The 19,805-nt window shown below is 34.8% G+C and overlaps 1 protein-coding gene across 1 annotated transcript; it reads right to left on the reverse strand.

Moving 5' to 3' along the window:
• Nucleotides 1-1,348: 1,348 nt before the first annotated feature.
• Nucleotides 1,349-11,596, reverse strand: LOC132301777 (NADP-dependent D-sorbitol-6-phosphate dehydrogenase-like). The gene is made up of 6 exons (XM_059799003.1): nt 11,461-11,596; nt 9,766-9,860; nt 9,513-9,630; nt 8,849-8,981; nt 1,835-2,054; nt 1,349-1,735 (listed from the first exon to the last, which is right to left on the reverse strand). Exons 1-6 carry the CDS (start codon nt 11,594-11,596, stop codon nt 1,505-1,507), a joined length of 933 nt encoding a protein of 310 aa, XP_059654986.1. The 3' UTR covers nt 1,349-1,504.
• Between the last annotated feature and the right edge of the window lie 8,209 nt (nt 11,597-19,805).

A 19,805-nucleotide genomic window follows, 5' to 3' on the forward strand; every position in this document is an offset into this window, starting at 1 on the left:
TTGATACTACAGAGGCTGATCATATGTGTCCCTTTTTGTCTTTTGCTTTCTTTTCCATTAATTATATATGATCCGCTGTGACCCTATTCTTTGGCTTGTTTCATGGATTTTGTATTTATAACAGAATACATTTATAGTAAATTATTGTGAAAGTATTTCTTCTCCTTTCAAAATAAAAGTTAGATGATTTAGTCTCCCAAGTATATTGCAAGGATAAAAAAAATTAAAAATAAAATAATAAATAAATAATTGAGACCGACGTCAAAATGGTTATATATAAATCCCAATGAGTTGGCTTATTCGGAAAATATCTGTACCTTGGTGTCTCATGAAACATCAAGTTTTATAATCGATTCCTTCTCGGGACAAATAATTTTTTAGGGACCATTCCCGGAAATAAAGTCCCAGCCACGCGGGTTATTGAAAAAAAAAATTTGTTGCATATAAATAGTGAAAGAAAAGGTGTGCGCAATTTAAGTTTGGAGAGGTTATGTGGTGTGAAACAAATTTTTGCTTCTGCTTGTTTTACACGAGTCCCATCATAACAAAACCATGGCTTGATGAGCTGCTGCAACTTCGGTGCATGATTTTCTTACCATAAATAAAAAATTATGTGATTTAGATACCAAGACTGGATAATAACCTTAAACCAACCCGATCGGCATTAAAAAAAAAAAAAAAAATTGTAACCTGTCTTATGCAAGTTAAAGAAAAACGAGGGCTTAACATTCGAATTCTCCACACGGGGAACAATTTCCTAACCTACCTGCTTCTCAAGAAGGTAGGAGTTAATTATGGCTACACATTAAACATAAGATGCCTTGTAACCATTTCAGATGACTACTAATTCCTGCGTCGGAACATAATGCATAAAACAACTTCAACCTTATTCCTCTTGAACTAAATTCAGGCCAAAACTAGAAAAATTGATTCTGTATAGACGTCTACAGACTAGTTTTAGCAAACTGACTGAGGCTGTTGATAAGATGATACATATAGTGTCCCAAGTGACTCCAGTTTCGAAACTCAGGGCTTCAATCACCACATCATATGTGTTGGGATGTTAATGGGACGTTTTGACGTGAATTCCTTTCCCTTCCGAACCCCCCTCGCCCCATTCATATAGGAATAAGGCAAGAATGATAATGCTCCTGACCCCTTTTCCCCCATCGATCCCCATCCTATTTAGACTCCCAAGCTCCACCACCACCCTGTCCCCAAATCTTTTGATACATTAGTAACTCAATTTGATGAATAAGTAATATTAGTGTTAGGAGAGGGCAGATAAATTGTTATCCCTAGTCATATGAACCCCGAAAAATAAATGAATAAAGTATAAATGCTTACATTGTAGTTTTAACACACGTAATGAACTTACGGGAAATTATGCAAAAGACCAATGTGATGTTTTCCAATGCCATGAAAGAGGATGGATGTTTCACTGCTTCCACACTTATTCTCTGCAGAACAATAGAATACCTCATACACAGAATCATGGACATAGTTAAGCGTACAGATCTATGCCCCAAAATATGGCTGGTTGATTGGTCCGATACTTCCGGTCTATGCTTTTAATCTGGTCCATGTCCTCTTTGCTCAGCTCGAAGTCAAAAACCTTGAAATTCTCCTCCAACCTATTCGGTTTTGATGTCTTTGGAATAACAACTGTGTTCCGCTGGATACCCCAACGAAGAACAACTTGTGCCACAGTCTTTTTGTATTTCTCAGCTAGATCCTGAGGCCATGGGAACAAAGACAAAATCATTTCCATAAACCAACCAGCATGAAGAAATACGTCATACATACAATTTAAAGAGTGGCAGGGTTAACTTACTTTGAAAACTGGATCATCCAAGCATGATTTTGAACCAAACATTTCGGTGTTAGCCACAGCACCTCCTAGAGGTGTGTGGGCTGTAATAAAGATGCCATGCTTTTGACAGAATTTGACGAGACAATCACGCTGGAAGTACGGGTGTGTTTCAATCTGATTCACAGCAGGCTTCACTTTCGAATATGCTAAGCAATCTCTAGTTAGGAAAATGTCGAAGTTGCTGCAAATAACTGTGTTATCAGATTAAGCTTACAAAATACATGAAAGTTGAGAATTGAACAATGATGATATAACCAAGACAGGGCAAAGAAACAGAATGCAAATTCTTTGCAAGAATTTGTGTATCCTAAGTTAAGAAAAGGCATGGGTACAAAGAACCATTCATAGTGTTATCTTTATCAAGCACAACGCGTAGAAAGTCGACATAAAAAAAGGCCAATGACAATGTAACTTTAACATATCAAGATAGTAAATAGGTGAAATGGTTGAGTTGCTATAAATCCATATTTTCTAATTAAAATGACCAAAACAATGTCTATATGGTGATGCAGCATTCATGTGCCCGGGATTAACTAGAGCCTGTCAAGTAGACCTGTTTTTATGTTCCTTCACAGGTTAAGTTTCAGGTTTCTTTCTCATGATGCCGATTAACTTAATTTGAAGAGTGTGTTTCCAACATCACCAGCTGGAATTATGGGATAGGAGCACTTGTAACCGGAAAAGGGGAATATAAATCCTCAAGCCATCATGGAAAATATATATACATAGTGATGCGGGGTATTCCAAAAGAAGGAGATGTGGATAAGGGCACCCAAATGAGCGAACACATGTCAGGAAAAGAGGAGAATATAAATCCTCAAGCCATCATGGAAAAACATAACATAGTGATATGGGGTATTCCAAAAGGAAATGTGGTACAGGGACTTGTTTGGCTCAATTTTGTGCGAGTGTGCTAGAGTCTAGAATTGACTTAATGAGTGTTGGATAATAATTATATGAGTGATTTTAGCCCTTAAATAACTCCTTAATAGAATGTTAAGTTGCTATACTTGGGCAACAAGTTGTTACCATAATTATATTTGACTTTCTATGTAATTCCTTTGTTACAAGTTTTTCCCAATTCATGGTTATTGCAAACAAAATTAAGAGAGAATGGAATAAAAGAGATGTAGCCCTTTGTGCTTTGTGTGTCGTGTGGGCTTTGTGTGTCGTGGATGTAAGCCCTAGTGGCTGAACCACGTTATATTCTTGTGTTCTTCATGTTTAATTTCTCTCTTCAACTTTTTATATCTTTCGTTCTTCATTTTTAATTTCTCTTTTCAACTTTTTATATCTTTCAATATGGTATTAGAACAGGTTTACCATACCCTACTCTATACTCTATTCTTCTCGGATCTTCAGATCAACTCTTCTCGGCTTTTCGGATCAACTCGTCTCGTCTCGGATCCTTCACTAATTTGAATCTCAAATTCATCAAAGCCATATTGGATATGCAATTTAAAATTTTCTTTGACCCCATCATCAATTGATTCAGATTTTTCACTTTCAACGTCTAACTTTTTGTCATCATCTTCTTTTCTTGCCGTTTAAATTCCTTAACAGCATCAACTTCAACAACAAGAATAGGTGAAACAACAAAATTCTTCTCATGATTAATCTCATAGTAAGGTGGAAGAAACTTGGCTTACAAAAGACGTTCCATCTTCAACCAAGATCGTACAGGTGCTTTTCTTAAAAGCTATTCCTTCAATTTTATGTGACCAGTGCCATCTTATTATCCTCTGTAATTTCCATGTAATCAAAGAACCTCTCAAAATCTTCTAACCAATCCAAAAAATCTTTAACATGAAAGAGACCATCAAAACTAGGAAGAAAATTCCTAGGATCATAATCCCCATGATTAGAATATTTTCGCATGTCTTTATGACCCCCAAACACGTCTTTAGCGTAATCTTCATCATCATCACCACTGAATTCATCCTCGTAGGCTGGTTGCCTACGAGGCAGGATGGGGTTGCAATTCCGAACAGGACGAGCGCAATCTTTATCAACGTTACACACCCTATTGCTCTCGCGATTTTGCTACAACTCAAACCTAGCAATCATTGCTTTAATATCTTGCAACATTCGCCAGGTTTTACATTGATAGCCTTGAAATTCGGCCCTAAAAGGAGCCTCTCTGTGCTGATCTTCATCGCCAGGGAGGTTGCTATAAAAACGATCACCTGCCATCAGACCAGGAAAAGACGAGGCTCTAATACCAACTGACGTAAGCGGAAGCAATAAATTTAAGGAACAGGTTACCATGAATCCACAAGGTGGATATTTTGAATCCACAAAACGGAAAGATAATTCAGAGAAATCTGATATATTATTTGATAATTGAATGAATGAAAGTTAATTATGCACTTGGCAGTACACATATTTATAATAAAAGAAAACCTAACTCTAGAAGAAAACTAAAACATAAAGAAACTAACTCTAGAAGAAAACTAAAAACATAAAGAAACTAACTCTAAAAGAAAACTAAAACATAAAGAAACCTAATAGCAAAAGAAAAATAAGCCTAAAAATAAGACTGAAAATAAACTTTCTCTAAAAAATCCGAAAAAATAGAATAAGAAACCTAATAAATAAAAAATATTAAATCTAAAATCTCAGAGCATTACAACTTTGTTAAGGCCTCAAACAAAAATCTTGAAATAATCCGCAGACCTCTTATAACATAATAAAACGCAATTTCAGAGCCCTAAACGAAGGTTTTCAGCTAAACACGAGCATGGCACACAAGAAAAAGCTAGTGGTTTTTTCTCAATACGTCGTTTCCACCCAAAAAAACACTATTGGTCTGTCGAAAACGGACTTTTTGAACTGCTTGTCGAACTGTTTAGAATTTTGTCCAACATCACTTCATATTTAATTTCAAGTTAGACCCTTGAGTTAAATCTCCGTGTACCAACTTGAGATGGGTGTTGGAGAATAATTAAATCACTCCTCAACAGAATGTTAAGTTGTTATACTTGGGCAACAAGTGTTGCCATAATTATATTTGACTTTATGTGTAATTCCTTTATTACAAGTCTTCCCCAATTCACCTATAAATAGAGGTGGTTATTATAAACAAAATCAAGAGAGAATGGAATAAAAAAGATGTAGCCCTTTGGCCTTTGTGTGTCGTGTGGGCTTGGTGTGTCGTAGATGTAAGCCCTAGTCGCTGAACCACATTATATTCTTGTATTCTTCATGTTTAATTTCTCTTCTCAACCTTTTATATCTTTTGTTCTTCATGTTTAATTTCTCTCTTCAGCTTTTTATATCTTTCAACAATGAGAATAGCCAAACTATCCCTAACAGTGACGCGATCGGTCATAGGAAGATAAATTGGTCCATTGATATCAGACGATACTAGGAGTTAGGGATGACCCCTCCCTTAAGATTCAGGATGCCTTTGTAACAAGGACTTTTGACCACAAGTAACCAAGCAAAATGAATGAGAGAAGAGGATCTAAAACAGAAGCGAACCCATATCCATTTTATTACTGAACACCTTTGATACAAACTCATGGAAATTTGAACAAAGATTTGGTTGCATACAAGATGCAAGTGAAAGGTTGAAACTAAACTAAGGCAAAGGCTTAAAGTTTGGCTACAGCTATGGCTACTCCTATGAAAGCAGTAAATTGCAGAAAAGTAAAGATAACAATATGAAAGTAATGTGTTTCGGTCATCGACCTCTGCACAAGTTCATTTCTTATGTATTTATAACCAGCCCTTGAGCGGGTAAAATAGTTCAAAGTAGTTATTATCAACCACTAATCAAGGACAGTTATCCATGTAATGATTAGCCACAAATGGTTCTCAATTTGAATCGACCTCCGCTTTGACCACATTGTTGCCTAGATATTGACCCAAAGAGGGGGGTGAATTGGGTCTTTGACAAACAACTGGTCTTTTTGCAGAATTATTTAAGGATCCTAAAGGTAATGTTCTAAGGTTGAAGGAACCTAAATGAATATCTATGGAAGAACTCCTAAGATAGGTTTCTGAGTAAGTTTGTGAACCTAATGGGTAGTTTAAAGGTGAACTCCTAAGGATGGCTGGTGGTCAACTACAATGGTTGGTCATTTGGCTTGCTATGAGGGATGGATGTTTGAGACTCGGCTTGGTTCTAGATTGTTTAGCTTGGTTTGGCTTGCTTAGCTTCAATTTTATCTTTTGGTTGTATTGATTTCTTGTTAAGTGTTTGCAGCTTGATTGGTGAAGTAAGTTGATTGTGACGATGGACATTCTACAATGGATTCATATACATACATAATCTAAGTAAGCTAATATCACTTATACAATACTTAATTATATATAACATATAAGAGATATACTAGTCCTCTATATATATTCTTAACATTATATATATATATAAGCACAACTAAGCTAAGCATATGTATATATATATATATATTGTGATGTTGTAACCCGAATTTTGTTCCAGCCCGATTTTGACCAGAAAATGAAAGAATTTTTATAATCCGTTTTTTGCTTGCGGGTCGTGGACCCTATTTTTGGCTCACATTTTCTTTGAAAATATTTTTTAAGTTATATGGAATACTAAAAAGCATTGTTTGTAATACAGATGCTACATTCACCAGCACCTTTGGGACGGAAATTTTCAAGTTACAGGAAACAATATTCAACTTTAGCACATCATATAATCCACAAACCAATGGACAAACTAAAGTGATGAATCGAACGGCTGAAATGTATCTTTGGCGTTTCATAAGTCATCGGCCTAGAGATGGATGCAGTGGATTCCTTGGGCAGAATATTACCACAACACTAGCATTCATGCGTCAACCAAGAAAACTCTATACGAGGTAGTGTATGGTAAGCCAGTGCCGACATTATTATCATATGTTCCTGGAACTACTCAAGTGGAAGCCGTTAACTCTGAGTTAAAAGCCACAGAGATAGTTGTAAAGGAATTAAGAGAACAGTTAATTACATCCCAAGAACACATGAAAAGGAACTATGACGGCAATCACACTAATAGAATTTTTCAAATTAGAGGTTTTGTACACTTAAACCTACGTTTGGTGTGCATGAATGGAATGGAATGGAATGGAATGCTCATTCCAACCATTCATTTGTTTGGTGTGCTAGAATGGAATGGAAACCATTCCATTGGAATGAAAATCCATTCCATTAGTAAACATATGGAATGGCCATTCCATAGTAAGATTAAATGTTTTTGTAATATTCCCAATAAGTCCTTTATCACATTCCAATAAGGAAAAAATCTTTCGCATAGACAAAAAATCTTTTGCATTCCATTTTTCACGTTTCTCGAGCTTCCTTATTTTTCACTAATCGTTCCTTATTTTTTTTTGGCTTCAAGGAAATTTTTTTAATATATTATTGAGATTGATATATGATTAAAAATATATATATTTTTTATTTTTTAGCTTTTACATCATCTTCTTAGGTTAAGTATTCAACTCCTTTTTAGATAAAATTGTACAGAAATTTATTTATGTGTCTTCAATCATGGTGGATTGGTTTATGTGTAAAACTTGAATCTATCTAAGATTTAAAGCCAATTCTAGAACACTATTTTGACCATGGGGCTGGGAAGTGGCTACAGTTTTGTGCTTGCGTCTTTTGGGAATTCACATATTTTCTCTTTTGCAGTCATTTATTAAGATTAATATTTCATTAAAAATAATATTTTATTTTATTTTAAGGTTTTTCTTTATTTTTTTCAATGGCAATATTGAGCATCTTATAACATCCCATAATTCATCGTCAGAATATTAATTAGATTGATTTTATTAAAAAGTAATGTAAGCCAATGAAAAGGGTATTTTTGAGAAAAATCATTTCATTCCAGATTTAATTATAGTCGACCAAACAATAGAATGGTAATAATCATTCCATTCCATAACGATTCACTGTGTCACACCAAACAATGGAATGAGAATACTCATTCCATTCCATTCTCATTTTCATTCCATTCTAAGTTGCATTCCATTCCATTCCTGCACACCAAACGTAGCCTTAAGGCTGCAACCTTATTCGCAAAAATCCTTATCCCTTAGAAAAAGTATGAAGTTATCTCCTACACTGTATGGGCCCTTTGAAATCATCGAAAAGGTTGGTCAGTAGCTTATACACTGAAGTTGCCAGATGGTTCTAAAATTCATCTCAGTGTTCAATGTTTCTTGGTTGAAGAAAAGATTGGGGTCACATGTTTCAGCCCATGATTCTTTACCAACAATTCTAGAGATAGAGGACCAGATTGTGCCTATGTCTTGTGCTATCCTGGATCATTTCACAAGGAAGAATATAGAAGAAGTTTTGTCCATAGGCATGGTTTATCACCAGCTGAAGCAACTTGGGAAAATTTGAAAGATCTGGGAACAAGATTTCCAGAAGCTAACCTTGAGGACAAGGTTGCTCTTTAGGGGGGAAGGAATGTTACGTTCCATACACGTCTGCCTCATCACGCACTAAGCATCTACAACAATCAGATTAGATGTAACGACCCGCCCCGCACTGTGTAGATATTGTCTGCTTTGCACACTCTCTTCTCGGTGCTCACAGTTTTGTTCAAAACGTGTCTAGATAGTTAAGGGGTGTCCACACATACAGGTGTCATCAACTTCTCCCCCCAGGCAAGTTGTGGTCATGACCATTCCACTTTTACATTACATGCCCAGCTAGTACAGGAAAAGCCGCAATCCCTAATGGCACAATGGTAAGGTTGTTCCATTGTGACCTAGAGGCCACAAGTTCAAAACTTGAATCAGCCTCTCTGCATATAGAGGCAAGACTGCATATCAAACCTTCCCCAGACTCCGCAATGGTGGGGGCCTCATGCAATGGGCACGCCCTTTTTATATGTAAAACTCAACATACAACTGCCTTACTACACACGGAAAAGCTGGAGGAAATTTCTTACAATGATAACAAACTAAGACAAAATGATAAATAGCCATGACATTATAGTTTATCGAAGTTCACCTGATCCCTATGCTGCGAACCAAACCCTTGGAAACCAGCTCTTCCATAGCCTGCCAGGTAGTCTCCAAAGATATGGTAGTGTCTATGTCCAGAACACCATCCACACCCTTAACACTGCCACATGAACCAACTCCTGCATGTATGCAGAACAAATTACAAAAGATACATAGTTGGAGAATGGTTATCTTTAACAAAGAATATGAGGCTTGTTCTAAACAAAGATGATAAACAATCTTCCTAATTATGAGGCATAAAGATGAATAACTACTTCATTTTTATCGGTCAACTTTAATCATGCTGATTAATCTCATTTGATGTATCTCATCAGTAATGATCATTAAAATGCCAATGCAGATTTGATGAGTTGGAGCAAATGGATCCACAAACAATTTGTTAACGCTTGAAACCAATTAATGTACACTTCAACCTATTTTCAGACCCCTACAAAATTCAACTTTTGGGAAGTGCACCACTAAGTAGTGGGGTACAGGCCACTTCAATGACCATTGCCGCTTTAGTTATACTAAGCCACCCCAAAGTTTCATAGGGAAAAAATAAATAAATTCTCGAATTATTCATTTTCAAATTTTGGACCCAAGTCCAATGGCATAGAACATAATAAAAAGAGATATACATAAATCGTGAAGGGGAAAACGGGAAGAACCTGTGTGCCTTGTGGCTATAGGGAAGTGAACAAGGTACAGATCTAGGTAATCCAACCGAAGCTTCTTCATACTGTCTTTGCAGGCCTCAAGAACATGTCCATGGTCTGAATTCCAAAGCTGCACTCAATATAGAATATGAAAGTAGTTGTCATGAGCACGAAATAGTGAGATTTATTCGAACATTGATGTCAAGAAGACTAAGGAAAAAGGAGGGGAAAACAATAATGAAGAGAAAATTCTGCTGTGACTAGCCTTTGAAGTAATGAAAAGATCCTCCCTCTTAACAAGCCCTGTTTGAAATGCTTCTGCAAGTGCCTCCCCAACTTCTGCTTCATTCTTGTACTCAGCTGCAAGTACTACCTTGTCAGACATGACTTACCTCACGAACAACTCACATAAAATTCTAAGTATATAGTTTAGGAATTACCAAACTCCCATATATTTGTTGATAAATGCCATTGTGATGAAAGCAACAATAAATATGTTGATAAACTGAAATAGAATAATTTCTCTTTTGGAAATTCGACTCTTCTACAAAACTTAGTTTATTTATAATAAAGTAGCTATTATGAGCATCACCTATTAATTGCAGAGCAATTTATTTATGGCACTGGTGATATATGTAAGAATGAATTCTTGTACCACCAAAAGAAGAATAAGTGGCTTGTGTTTTACTGTTAAAAAAATGGGTAACAATTCTGTAATTTGGAACACAGATTCAAAGCATAATGCTCTTTAAACCACTAAAATAACATATTATTATCATTTGCAGTCCACCCGTCCCACATGCACCAAAACTCCTGACCTCCATGATGTGAGGTGAGAGTCTTTATCATTAGGCTATCCCCTTGAGATTTTATTAGGTATTAGAGAATTTAAAATTTTCCTCAGAAAAAGATCAGTTAAGATGTGAAACTGATATAACAGGTAAAATAGAACACAGCCAACATAATATACATTATACCCTAAAATCTCATTCTTGCTTGAAGTGTTTTTGCAGTCACATTTTATACCTCCCAACTCATAATTCGTCAATCAAGCACCGATGAGTTATTATAACGGCACACTTAACCTACACTCTCCTTCCATACCCAAATTAAAAAGGATCAAAATGTACACTCCTCCGTGTGGGGGAAATTTCACCATTACAATAGTGAAATTTAACACTATAAAACGCGTAATTTAGACAGGTGGGTGATGTGGCGCTTTGCACGCGATGGGATTTTATAATCTACCACTTATATATCAGTTGTCATCGGTTTTTTATTCCTCTTTTGATAGCATGTGGTTATTGCGATTTCTCTTACCAAAGTTCTGTACCGAAACATCGTTAAACCATTTGATTCATTAAGAATGAATCAAATGGTATTAGATTGTTTTGGTTACTTTGGTGAGAGAAATGCCAAAATGTATCATAGCTCAAATATTATGGTTTTAGAGCAGATGTTCGATTCCATATAGTTGAGAAAGGACTTTGTCAAATAAATTCAGTTTTCGAGGCGTGTTGTCATCTTGATCCAAATTTTATATATATATATATATATATATATATATATATATATATATATGGGTTAATTGTAACACCAACAACAAAGAAAATAAAAAAATATCCCATAAAAAATTTGACAACTTGCCTCCTTTTGCACATGACAACCTACAATTATAATAAATATAAAATATAAAAAATTATTGCACCATACTTTTCAAATAGTTGGGGACAAATTTCAATCTGGGACAACATATAAAACTTGACATTAAACTCGACATTGGAATTTTTTTTTTTTTTAAATTAACAGTGGGAAAATCCAAAACCTTCATAAGATACTACTAGGTCACAAGAATTCGTAATATTTTTTGCAATTAACCCTCTACATATATATGCATACATATATATAATATAGTAAGACATATCTAGATGTTTATGTGAGAAGAGAGTAACATATATACCAGCACAATCAAAATGACGATAGCCGATTTTGATGGCGTTGATGAGAAGGTTTTTGACGTCTTTGCCGTCCATACGCCAAACGCCGAGACCCACTAGCGGCATCTTAAAGCCACTGTTTAGTGTTATTGCTGCCATTTCTTCACTCCCAAAACCTTCCCCTTTCTATTCTCTCTCCTATCTCCTCTCTCCTCTCTCACACACACTCACAATGCTCGAAGGCCACTTTTATTCTCTCTCTGTATATATATATATATACATACAGTTATACAAACGCAAAATAATAGGATCATCGTGCACGTAGTAGAGGCATCGTGGATGAGGCTTTTAAATGGCCCATGGGAGAAGGCTCAGATAGAAATGGAGGAATGTTCTAATGGGTTCTCCATTTATCCAGAAGTTAAATCATATTCATTTCTACTTATTCATTTTGTCATTCAAATTCCATAGGAAACAATCAAACAAACTCCCATTTTAATATTCTACCTAAATTTACAATGCGCTCATTACAACTCGGCCACGATGTCTACTCGGAGTGAAGATCCGGACACGGTCAAACTCTTGGTGTGTCACCGGATCAAGCCTCCAAGGGGGGTAAATTATGATGACCTTGTGGGCGGATGTGCCGTGGGCAGGTGCGAGAAACACTGTCAGGCTACCACACTGGCGAGCTACGGGTGCACAGTCCCACATCGCCTGGGTAGAGGAAAGGTGAAGTTTATATGTAAGTGTGTCACCTCCAATTAGTATGAGGCCTTTTAGGATGAAGTTCAAGAGCAAAATCGTGCAGGCTCAGCCCCAAAGCGAACAATATCATACCATGTGGTAGAATGGGCCATTACAAATGATATCAGAGCCGGACTAAGTCGACTCTAATACTAAGGTTACTCATTTATTTAAAAATATTTAAACTATTAAACTGGACTGCATATTCATCTATTTAGACTCACTCCTAACCGCAAGGCCACCAGAAACACTTTCTTATAATTTGAATCACTTGGTCAACCACAACACCCACCTTCTTATAATTTGAATCACTTGCTCAACCACAACACCCACCATCTCCTAACCCTTCTATCTCTCTCTCCACACACCATCGCAACCACACCCCACCACTGAAACAAGTTTAGCACCACCGCCCAACGCTTCTCTCTCTTTCACCACCACCACCACTTCATAGCCCCACCACCGCCACTCCATAACCCCCACCACCACAACTTCACCCCTACCAAAGGGTATTATTGCATATATATATATATATATATATATATATATATATATATATATATATATATATATATATATTGTTACAATCCCACAACAAAGAGAGCAAGGAGGAAACAAGGCCTGCGGGAGGCAGCGAGCTCGGATTATAGCAGCGGCGATGCAACTAGCCGGCGAGAATGAACAGATCGTGTTCCCCACACGGGCCACCACTTTGTCTATACAAACCTGCGCGTAGATCTAACGCATATCCACGCGTCCATTCACCTACGCGTCACGCGTCTGCCGACGCTGCTTTCCGATTCGTCGGCACTCTTTTCTTCATAATCAGCGTCATCAACAACTAAAATCATCGATGGAGAAATTCCAAAACTCCAATTTTTGTTCAATTTGGGGGTGATGTGGTTGTGCACCAAACCTGTCCCTCGCAAGAAACCACTAGCGATCATCAATGCCGCCACTGGCTGTTTATATATACTTTTAGGGTGAATTATGATTCACAAGAGGTTAAATGTGACATTAATCAGCGATTAGAACTTTGTGTGGTTTGGGGGGAGCGACTTAAAGGGTGTTAAAGTGGGTTAACTCATCTTAGCATGAGTTGTAGCAACAAAAAATAACCTCAAGAAAGTAAGCGGCAAGAAATAAAATTAGGCAAAACAGAATAAAGGAAAGTAGTACAGTAGAGGAAAGTGCATTGATCATTGGAATGGTGAATGTTGGTTTTGCAAAAGGAAATGACATCAAAAGAAATGTTGTCATGGTAATAAGATTTGGTTAAAGAAAAATAAAGCAAAGAAGGAAATTGTCGTCGTAATATTTCAACCCAACTTGGTAAAAGTACATGTGTATACATGGTGAATTATTTCAGGTGCAATCATACCTGCTTCTCGTTTATTCTGACGTAAAACCTTCCAGATAAAAATGTGCTTTTGTTAGATAGGATTATATATTGGGGCAAGTCTCTTGAAGGGGACTTGAATGCTTGGTCAATGATTGGATTATTGGACCATTGAAATTTTCAGATTATAATTTATGCATCGACTGTGAAAAGATTTAGAAGAAATACAAGTTTGAGGCTAGTCGGTCATTTAGCCTTTTGGATCATATTTATATTGACATTGGTTGTCCATTTCCTATTGTAGCTCAAGGTGTGAAAAGATATTTCATTACTTTCATTGATGGTTTCTTAAGGTATGCTCATATGTACCTAATCCACCAAAATTCCGAAGCATTTCATGTAAGCTAAAGTTGAAAATTAATTAGGTAGAAGGATTAATATTATAAGATCGGATCGAGATGATGACTATTATGGGAGAATGTATCAGGAGGGTATGAATCTTGTTACTTTTAGGCTATGTTTGGTGTGAGTAAATGGAATCAAATGAAGTTGAAATGAAATGCATTTGTTTCTATTCTCTTGTTTGGTGTGTCACATTAAAAGTGGAATGGCCATTCTTAGGGAATGTCCATTCCATCAAAAAGGTGGAATGCCCATTCCTCTTCTTGAGATGTAGAATGACCATTCCATTCCCACCAAGAATTAATAAAGTAATAAGGTAAATTAAAGAGATAATTCACGCATATACACACCATATAAAATATTATATGTGTATATATATATATATATATGTCGTTTGTTCCCTCTCTCTGATTTACACACACAAGGATGAGACAAAAATAGTGTAATTGAACTTATATGAGCTTTTGTGCTTTGTTATGCAACTTTCGTAGTCATTATCTAGCCTTCTGTTTCTTTTTTCTCGCTGGAACAAATGATCGGAAAATTATCTCTTTCCCTTTTATTTTTACAGTCATCGGAGAGCCCTATTTTCTCTCTCTATCTCGTCTCTTTCCTCTCTCTCTCTCTCTCTTTCTCTCTATTATCTCTTTCCCTTTTATTTTTGCTGTTTCTCTCTATCTCGTCTATTTTTCTCTCTCTATTATCTCTTTCCCATTTTTTTTTGCAGATTAATTTTTTTAGTTCATTTTTTTTACTAATAATAAAATGTAATTTAAATAAACAATATAAATTCATTCTATTCCAACTTTTTTTTACCAAACATAGGAATGAGAATGGGATTCCATTTTTACACATTCCATGTTTGCAACCAAATGGTAGAATGAGAATCATTATTCCCATTCCATTTCATTCCCACCTCTATTCTCATTCCATTCCAATTCATTCCACCACACCAAACATGCCCTTAGTATATACCTCAAGGAGCAAAGCATTGTGCAGCAGTACACAACTCCTAGTTCTGAGTAGAATAAAGTTACTGAGTAGAATAAAGTTACTGGAAAAGAGAAAATGCACTTATCAAGATGCTGTTCACAGCATGACAAGTCATTCTTTTGAGAATTTTTAGGGACAAACACTTAAAACCGTTGTCTATATTCTTAATATGGTGCCATATAAAGTTGTTCCTGAAATACCCTTCAAGTTTTTGATAAGTGGTACACCTAACCCTATACATTAGTTTATGTGGGGATGCCTTGTAGAGGCAAAATTATATAGTGTAGATATCAAGAAGCTTGACTCTCACACTGTCACTTGTCATTTTATTAGGTATATTAAGATATTAAATGGTTGCAAATTTTATTATTTCTCTAGATCAATAGAGATTAATGAGACAAGCCACACAAAATTTATTTAGGATGGTGAATCTAGTGGGAGTCTAGAGCATCGTAGTATCTCTTTGCACATAAGCGTTCTTCAGCACGTACCTATTCTATTTACTTCAAACTGTATTCCACCTTTTTCAATGGTTTCAGTTAGAGCACTTATTCCCTCTATTTCAATTATTTCTCCTTCACAACCTCTCCCTTCTAATTTCAATCTAGTTCCTGAGCCTGTGCTAACTTAGGAGATTTTCTATAGTTCGGAGGGTAGTAATCAAAAAGAAAGAAGGGGATGGGAATGAGAACTTGAGATGAGGCTAGACAAAAACAGACGAATGGGGATAATAATTAGATTGAAGGAGGTATGTTAGATAAACCGAGGGATTGAGAACAACAAGAACTTGAGGGAGGGTAGACGCAAAGGGGAATTTCACAAATTCAACGATAATATTCAATAAATAAATTGATAAATATATATATATGACTTTATAGTCTGCGCTTTCCCTCTAAAACCCATATATCTTCCTCTCTTTCTCCATACACGCGCGCGCACGTGTATATATATATATATATAAGTCACGTCCCAAATCTAGATGACCTGGTGTATGAGTGAAATGAAGGTAAATCGGACCTGATGCCCGAGTCCACAATGCAGAAGTAAAATCTAGACTCGTCAACCTATGTAGTCAACAAAATCCTCAACCTCGCAACGAGTGATAAATCCCCAATCCCATCCAAATAATGGTTATACAAGGCCTTACTATGTGATTGAAAAGATGAAGTCACATGAATGCATCACTCTAAGTCCCAAGCATGTGAAATGACTATACTTGAAGATATTTGAGAAAAAGATTATTTTAACCTCAAAATGTCAAAATAAATCATGAGTATTAGACTAACAACTTTGGGGTGCAATGTAATACCCCAATATTTTAAAGAATTTATTAATTAGGATTAATTACTTTTATTTTATTTTAAAATTATTTATTTTATTTAATTGATTGCTTAGATTAATTATCTTATTTTAATTAGATTATATTTTGTGATTATATTTGCTGAATTGATATGGTGTTTTGTTTTGTGGAATGCTTTGATTGAATTATTTATTTGATTTGTGTGTATTTATGCTTGTGTGAATTGTTTGTTAATTATTTGTAATTATTAGATTAAATTAAATTAAATTAATTATTTTATTTTAATTGGATTGGGCTTGAAGAGGAATGGGACCAATGGATGTGGTATTGGGATTGAAGGAAACCTTGCTGGGTTTATTAATAAGGGCTCATGGTTATAAAGATATTTAAATAATTATCTTTGCATAATTATATATATAATTATACATATATAAATGTAATTAATTAATAATTATTATGGAATGATGTATCTGTATATATTTATTGATATATATATATATATATGGATATAATTTAATTAATTAATGATTAATTATGGAAGGTAATCTACATATATATATTATATAATATGTGTGTATATATTTTATATTATTTGATAATTATTATTTCTTTTTTTTTTTTTGGTAGTCCTATTAGGACTAGGATTTGAATTTTAATGTGTATAAATTATACACATAAGGTTTAGGTTAAAAGGTTTTTACGTTAGAAAAATAAGAAAGGCAGAGAGAGAAGAAAAGAAGGCTGACAAGAAGGATGCCGGATTTGAGAAAAAGGACGCCGGAATTGGAAGAGATAATCAAAGCTTGAAGCGTCGGTTTCGTTTCAAAACCTTCAGACGAGTTCTTCTTTAACTTTCCTTTTAGAACTCATAAGGATTTCACCTTGAGCATCAATGGTTAGATTAAATTTATTTGTTTAAAATAATGGTTAAATCAGAATAATTAAAATTATAAATTATTATATTTAATTTTTGGATTATTGGATTTTAATTGATATATATAGGTGTTGTATATATATATTTTAAAATCAATCTATCAGTGGATCTATGACTCAAGAGGGTTAATTAGGGTTTCTTTATTTTTTGGAATTTTTCTAGAATTTCTGAAATTTTTCTGTACTTTTCTGGATCTGTTTTATATTTTTTTAATATTTTGTTATTTTATATATAGTTATATGTGTGTGTGTGTGTGTGTGTGTGTGTATATATATATATATACGAATTGGAGGCTGCTGTATATCGGCACATCAAATTGGGGGTGCAATTTAGTGCGGCACGACTTAGAGTAGGTTGGTTTGAGCGCTGACCTGGGCCGTTGGTTGAGTTAATGGATGATAGAATGATTCGGTGCATTGCGACATATGGAGAAGGGTGCGTGTGTGCATCTAGACTGTTGACCTGGTCTGGTCAACAGAGGAAGTGATCTACTGCTTTGCTGCTCACAAGAATAGACAGAAGCAGCCAATCAAAGCAAACAAACACATGCAGAGAGTTTACCTGGTGCGTGAGAACGCGTGTAGGCACGTGGACGCACCTACCAGTAAATTAAAGCGCGTGGAAGGGCGTGAAAGTGGTCTAGGTGCGTATGGCGGCCCGTGGGAGCGCGTGGGAATACGTGCGGGGTCCCGAAAAGTTCCTGTGGGGTCCGATGGTGTCCCAGAATTGATTATAAGCTTGTTAGTGTTGAAATCAACCTTTAAATGATGTATTATTGGTGTTCGGAGAGCCATAGAGTATCACTACGGTATTTAATGTGCGTATATATAATTAATTAATAATTGGTGATGGAAGCAGGTGTGTGTGTGTGTGTGTGTGTGTATATATACAAGCATTTATGATTTATATATAATTGTTAATATATATGTATATATGATTTTAAATAATCAAGAATTATTAAGGAATGTGTTATATAGATATATATATATATATATATATATATATATAAAATAATATATATGTATATGTATATATCATTTAAGATAATTAATATTAGTAGTCTTATTTGGTATATATGGATATGCTGGTTATTAAATTAATTATATGCATAAGATATGCATGGAATACAAGGTATGAGTTATTTTGTTGATAAGTTAATTTGCCTATGTATGAATTGTTTGCTTGATAAATTAACTTTTAAGGTTTGGAGGCATGCTTGAATTGCCAATGTATAAATAAATATATTTATGGAGGCATGGTTGATTTGCAATGTATAAATAAATATACTTGTTGGAGGCATGGTTGATTTGCAATGTACAAATAAATATACTTGTTGGAGGCATGGTTGAATTGTCAATATATAAATAAATACATTTATAAGGGAATGGTTGATTCCAAAGCATAATTAAATTGTTATGTGATAGATGATTAAAATATCATCTATAGCTATTGTATGTATAGGTTGGACTATGATTAGATATACTTAAATTAGAATAATCTAGTAATTACAGGTTAGTTATTTATTTTATAATATTAATAAAATAATATTGGTGGAGACATGGATAATTTGTCTAAACATAGTTATTGGATATGTGATTTAAATAATTAAATAATTATTGGGTTTTGGATTAATTATATTATTCCTTTAATTATAATTTATTATCTGACTGATTAAATAATTGTTTAGGTTGGAATTAAGGTTTAAGAGACTTTTCTTTAAAAGAAATGGTGGATTGATTTAGGAATGATTATTATTTAATTATTGTTAATGGTTTTGGAATTAGTGAACCTAGTAATAGATGTGACTGATATATTGTATATAATTAATTATATATACGTATATCATTGTATATTAAAGAAAAAAAATAAAACTAAAAAAATTTATTAAGATTGGCTTTGGTCAGAGATGATATTTTTATTGGTTTTCAGAGGCCTGGTAGAGATAGCTTGCTCGTGGGTCTAACCCACAATTTATTTTTCAGGTTATTAAAAGGTCCAAGCCTCAAGGTTGAGGATCCGTAGCTGGAGGACTTATCCATTCTTTCTATTTTATTTCAAAATAGGATATTATTACTTCAGTATTTATTAATAAATTTTTGGATAGTGGATTTTGGTAAAGGAGTCCTTGAGTTACTGGATTCCCGAGATGTAACCATTGGAGAATTATTAATGGATTTATTATTTAATAGATTTTCTTTCAGCGAGTTATTTATTCTTTTTATTTTCCTTTTGTACTTTGTGCTTATTTGAAATACTTTAATTGTCTTGATATTCCTTAATTTTGTGCAGGATTTGATCAACCCGTGTTTCGAATTTATGGGGTATCATATGCAACCCCTAAACATCTCATGTCAAAGTGGAGGCCGACAAGGCCTTGATTATGTCCTACCATTATAATGAGTGAAATAACACGAACTCAACATGTGAGTCAAGAAAACGATACAATTAAATTATCAAATACACATGAAACCAAATATACAATTCTGATATAAAATATAACTCAAATGCTACATATAGCATGGCAATACATATCTGTAAGTATCAAATGCATCCTCAATAGCAACTCCTTTAACCTGAAATGGGATTCAATGTGGGGTGAACTTACAATGCTCAGTAGGAAGTACACTGAGTAAATAAACTATATTCCTTATAT

Source organism: Cornus florida, unplaced genomic scaffold, assembly GCF_030987335.1.
Source record: "Cornus florida cultivar Cherokee Brave unplaced genomic scaffold, ASM3098733v1 CherokeeBrave_3.0.0_Hap2_Chr03, whole genome shotgun sequence".
In the NCBI taxonomy this organism is placed as follows: Eukaryota; Viridiplantae; Streptophyta; class Magnoliopsida; order Cornales; family Cornaceae; genus Cornus; species Cornus florida.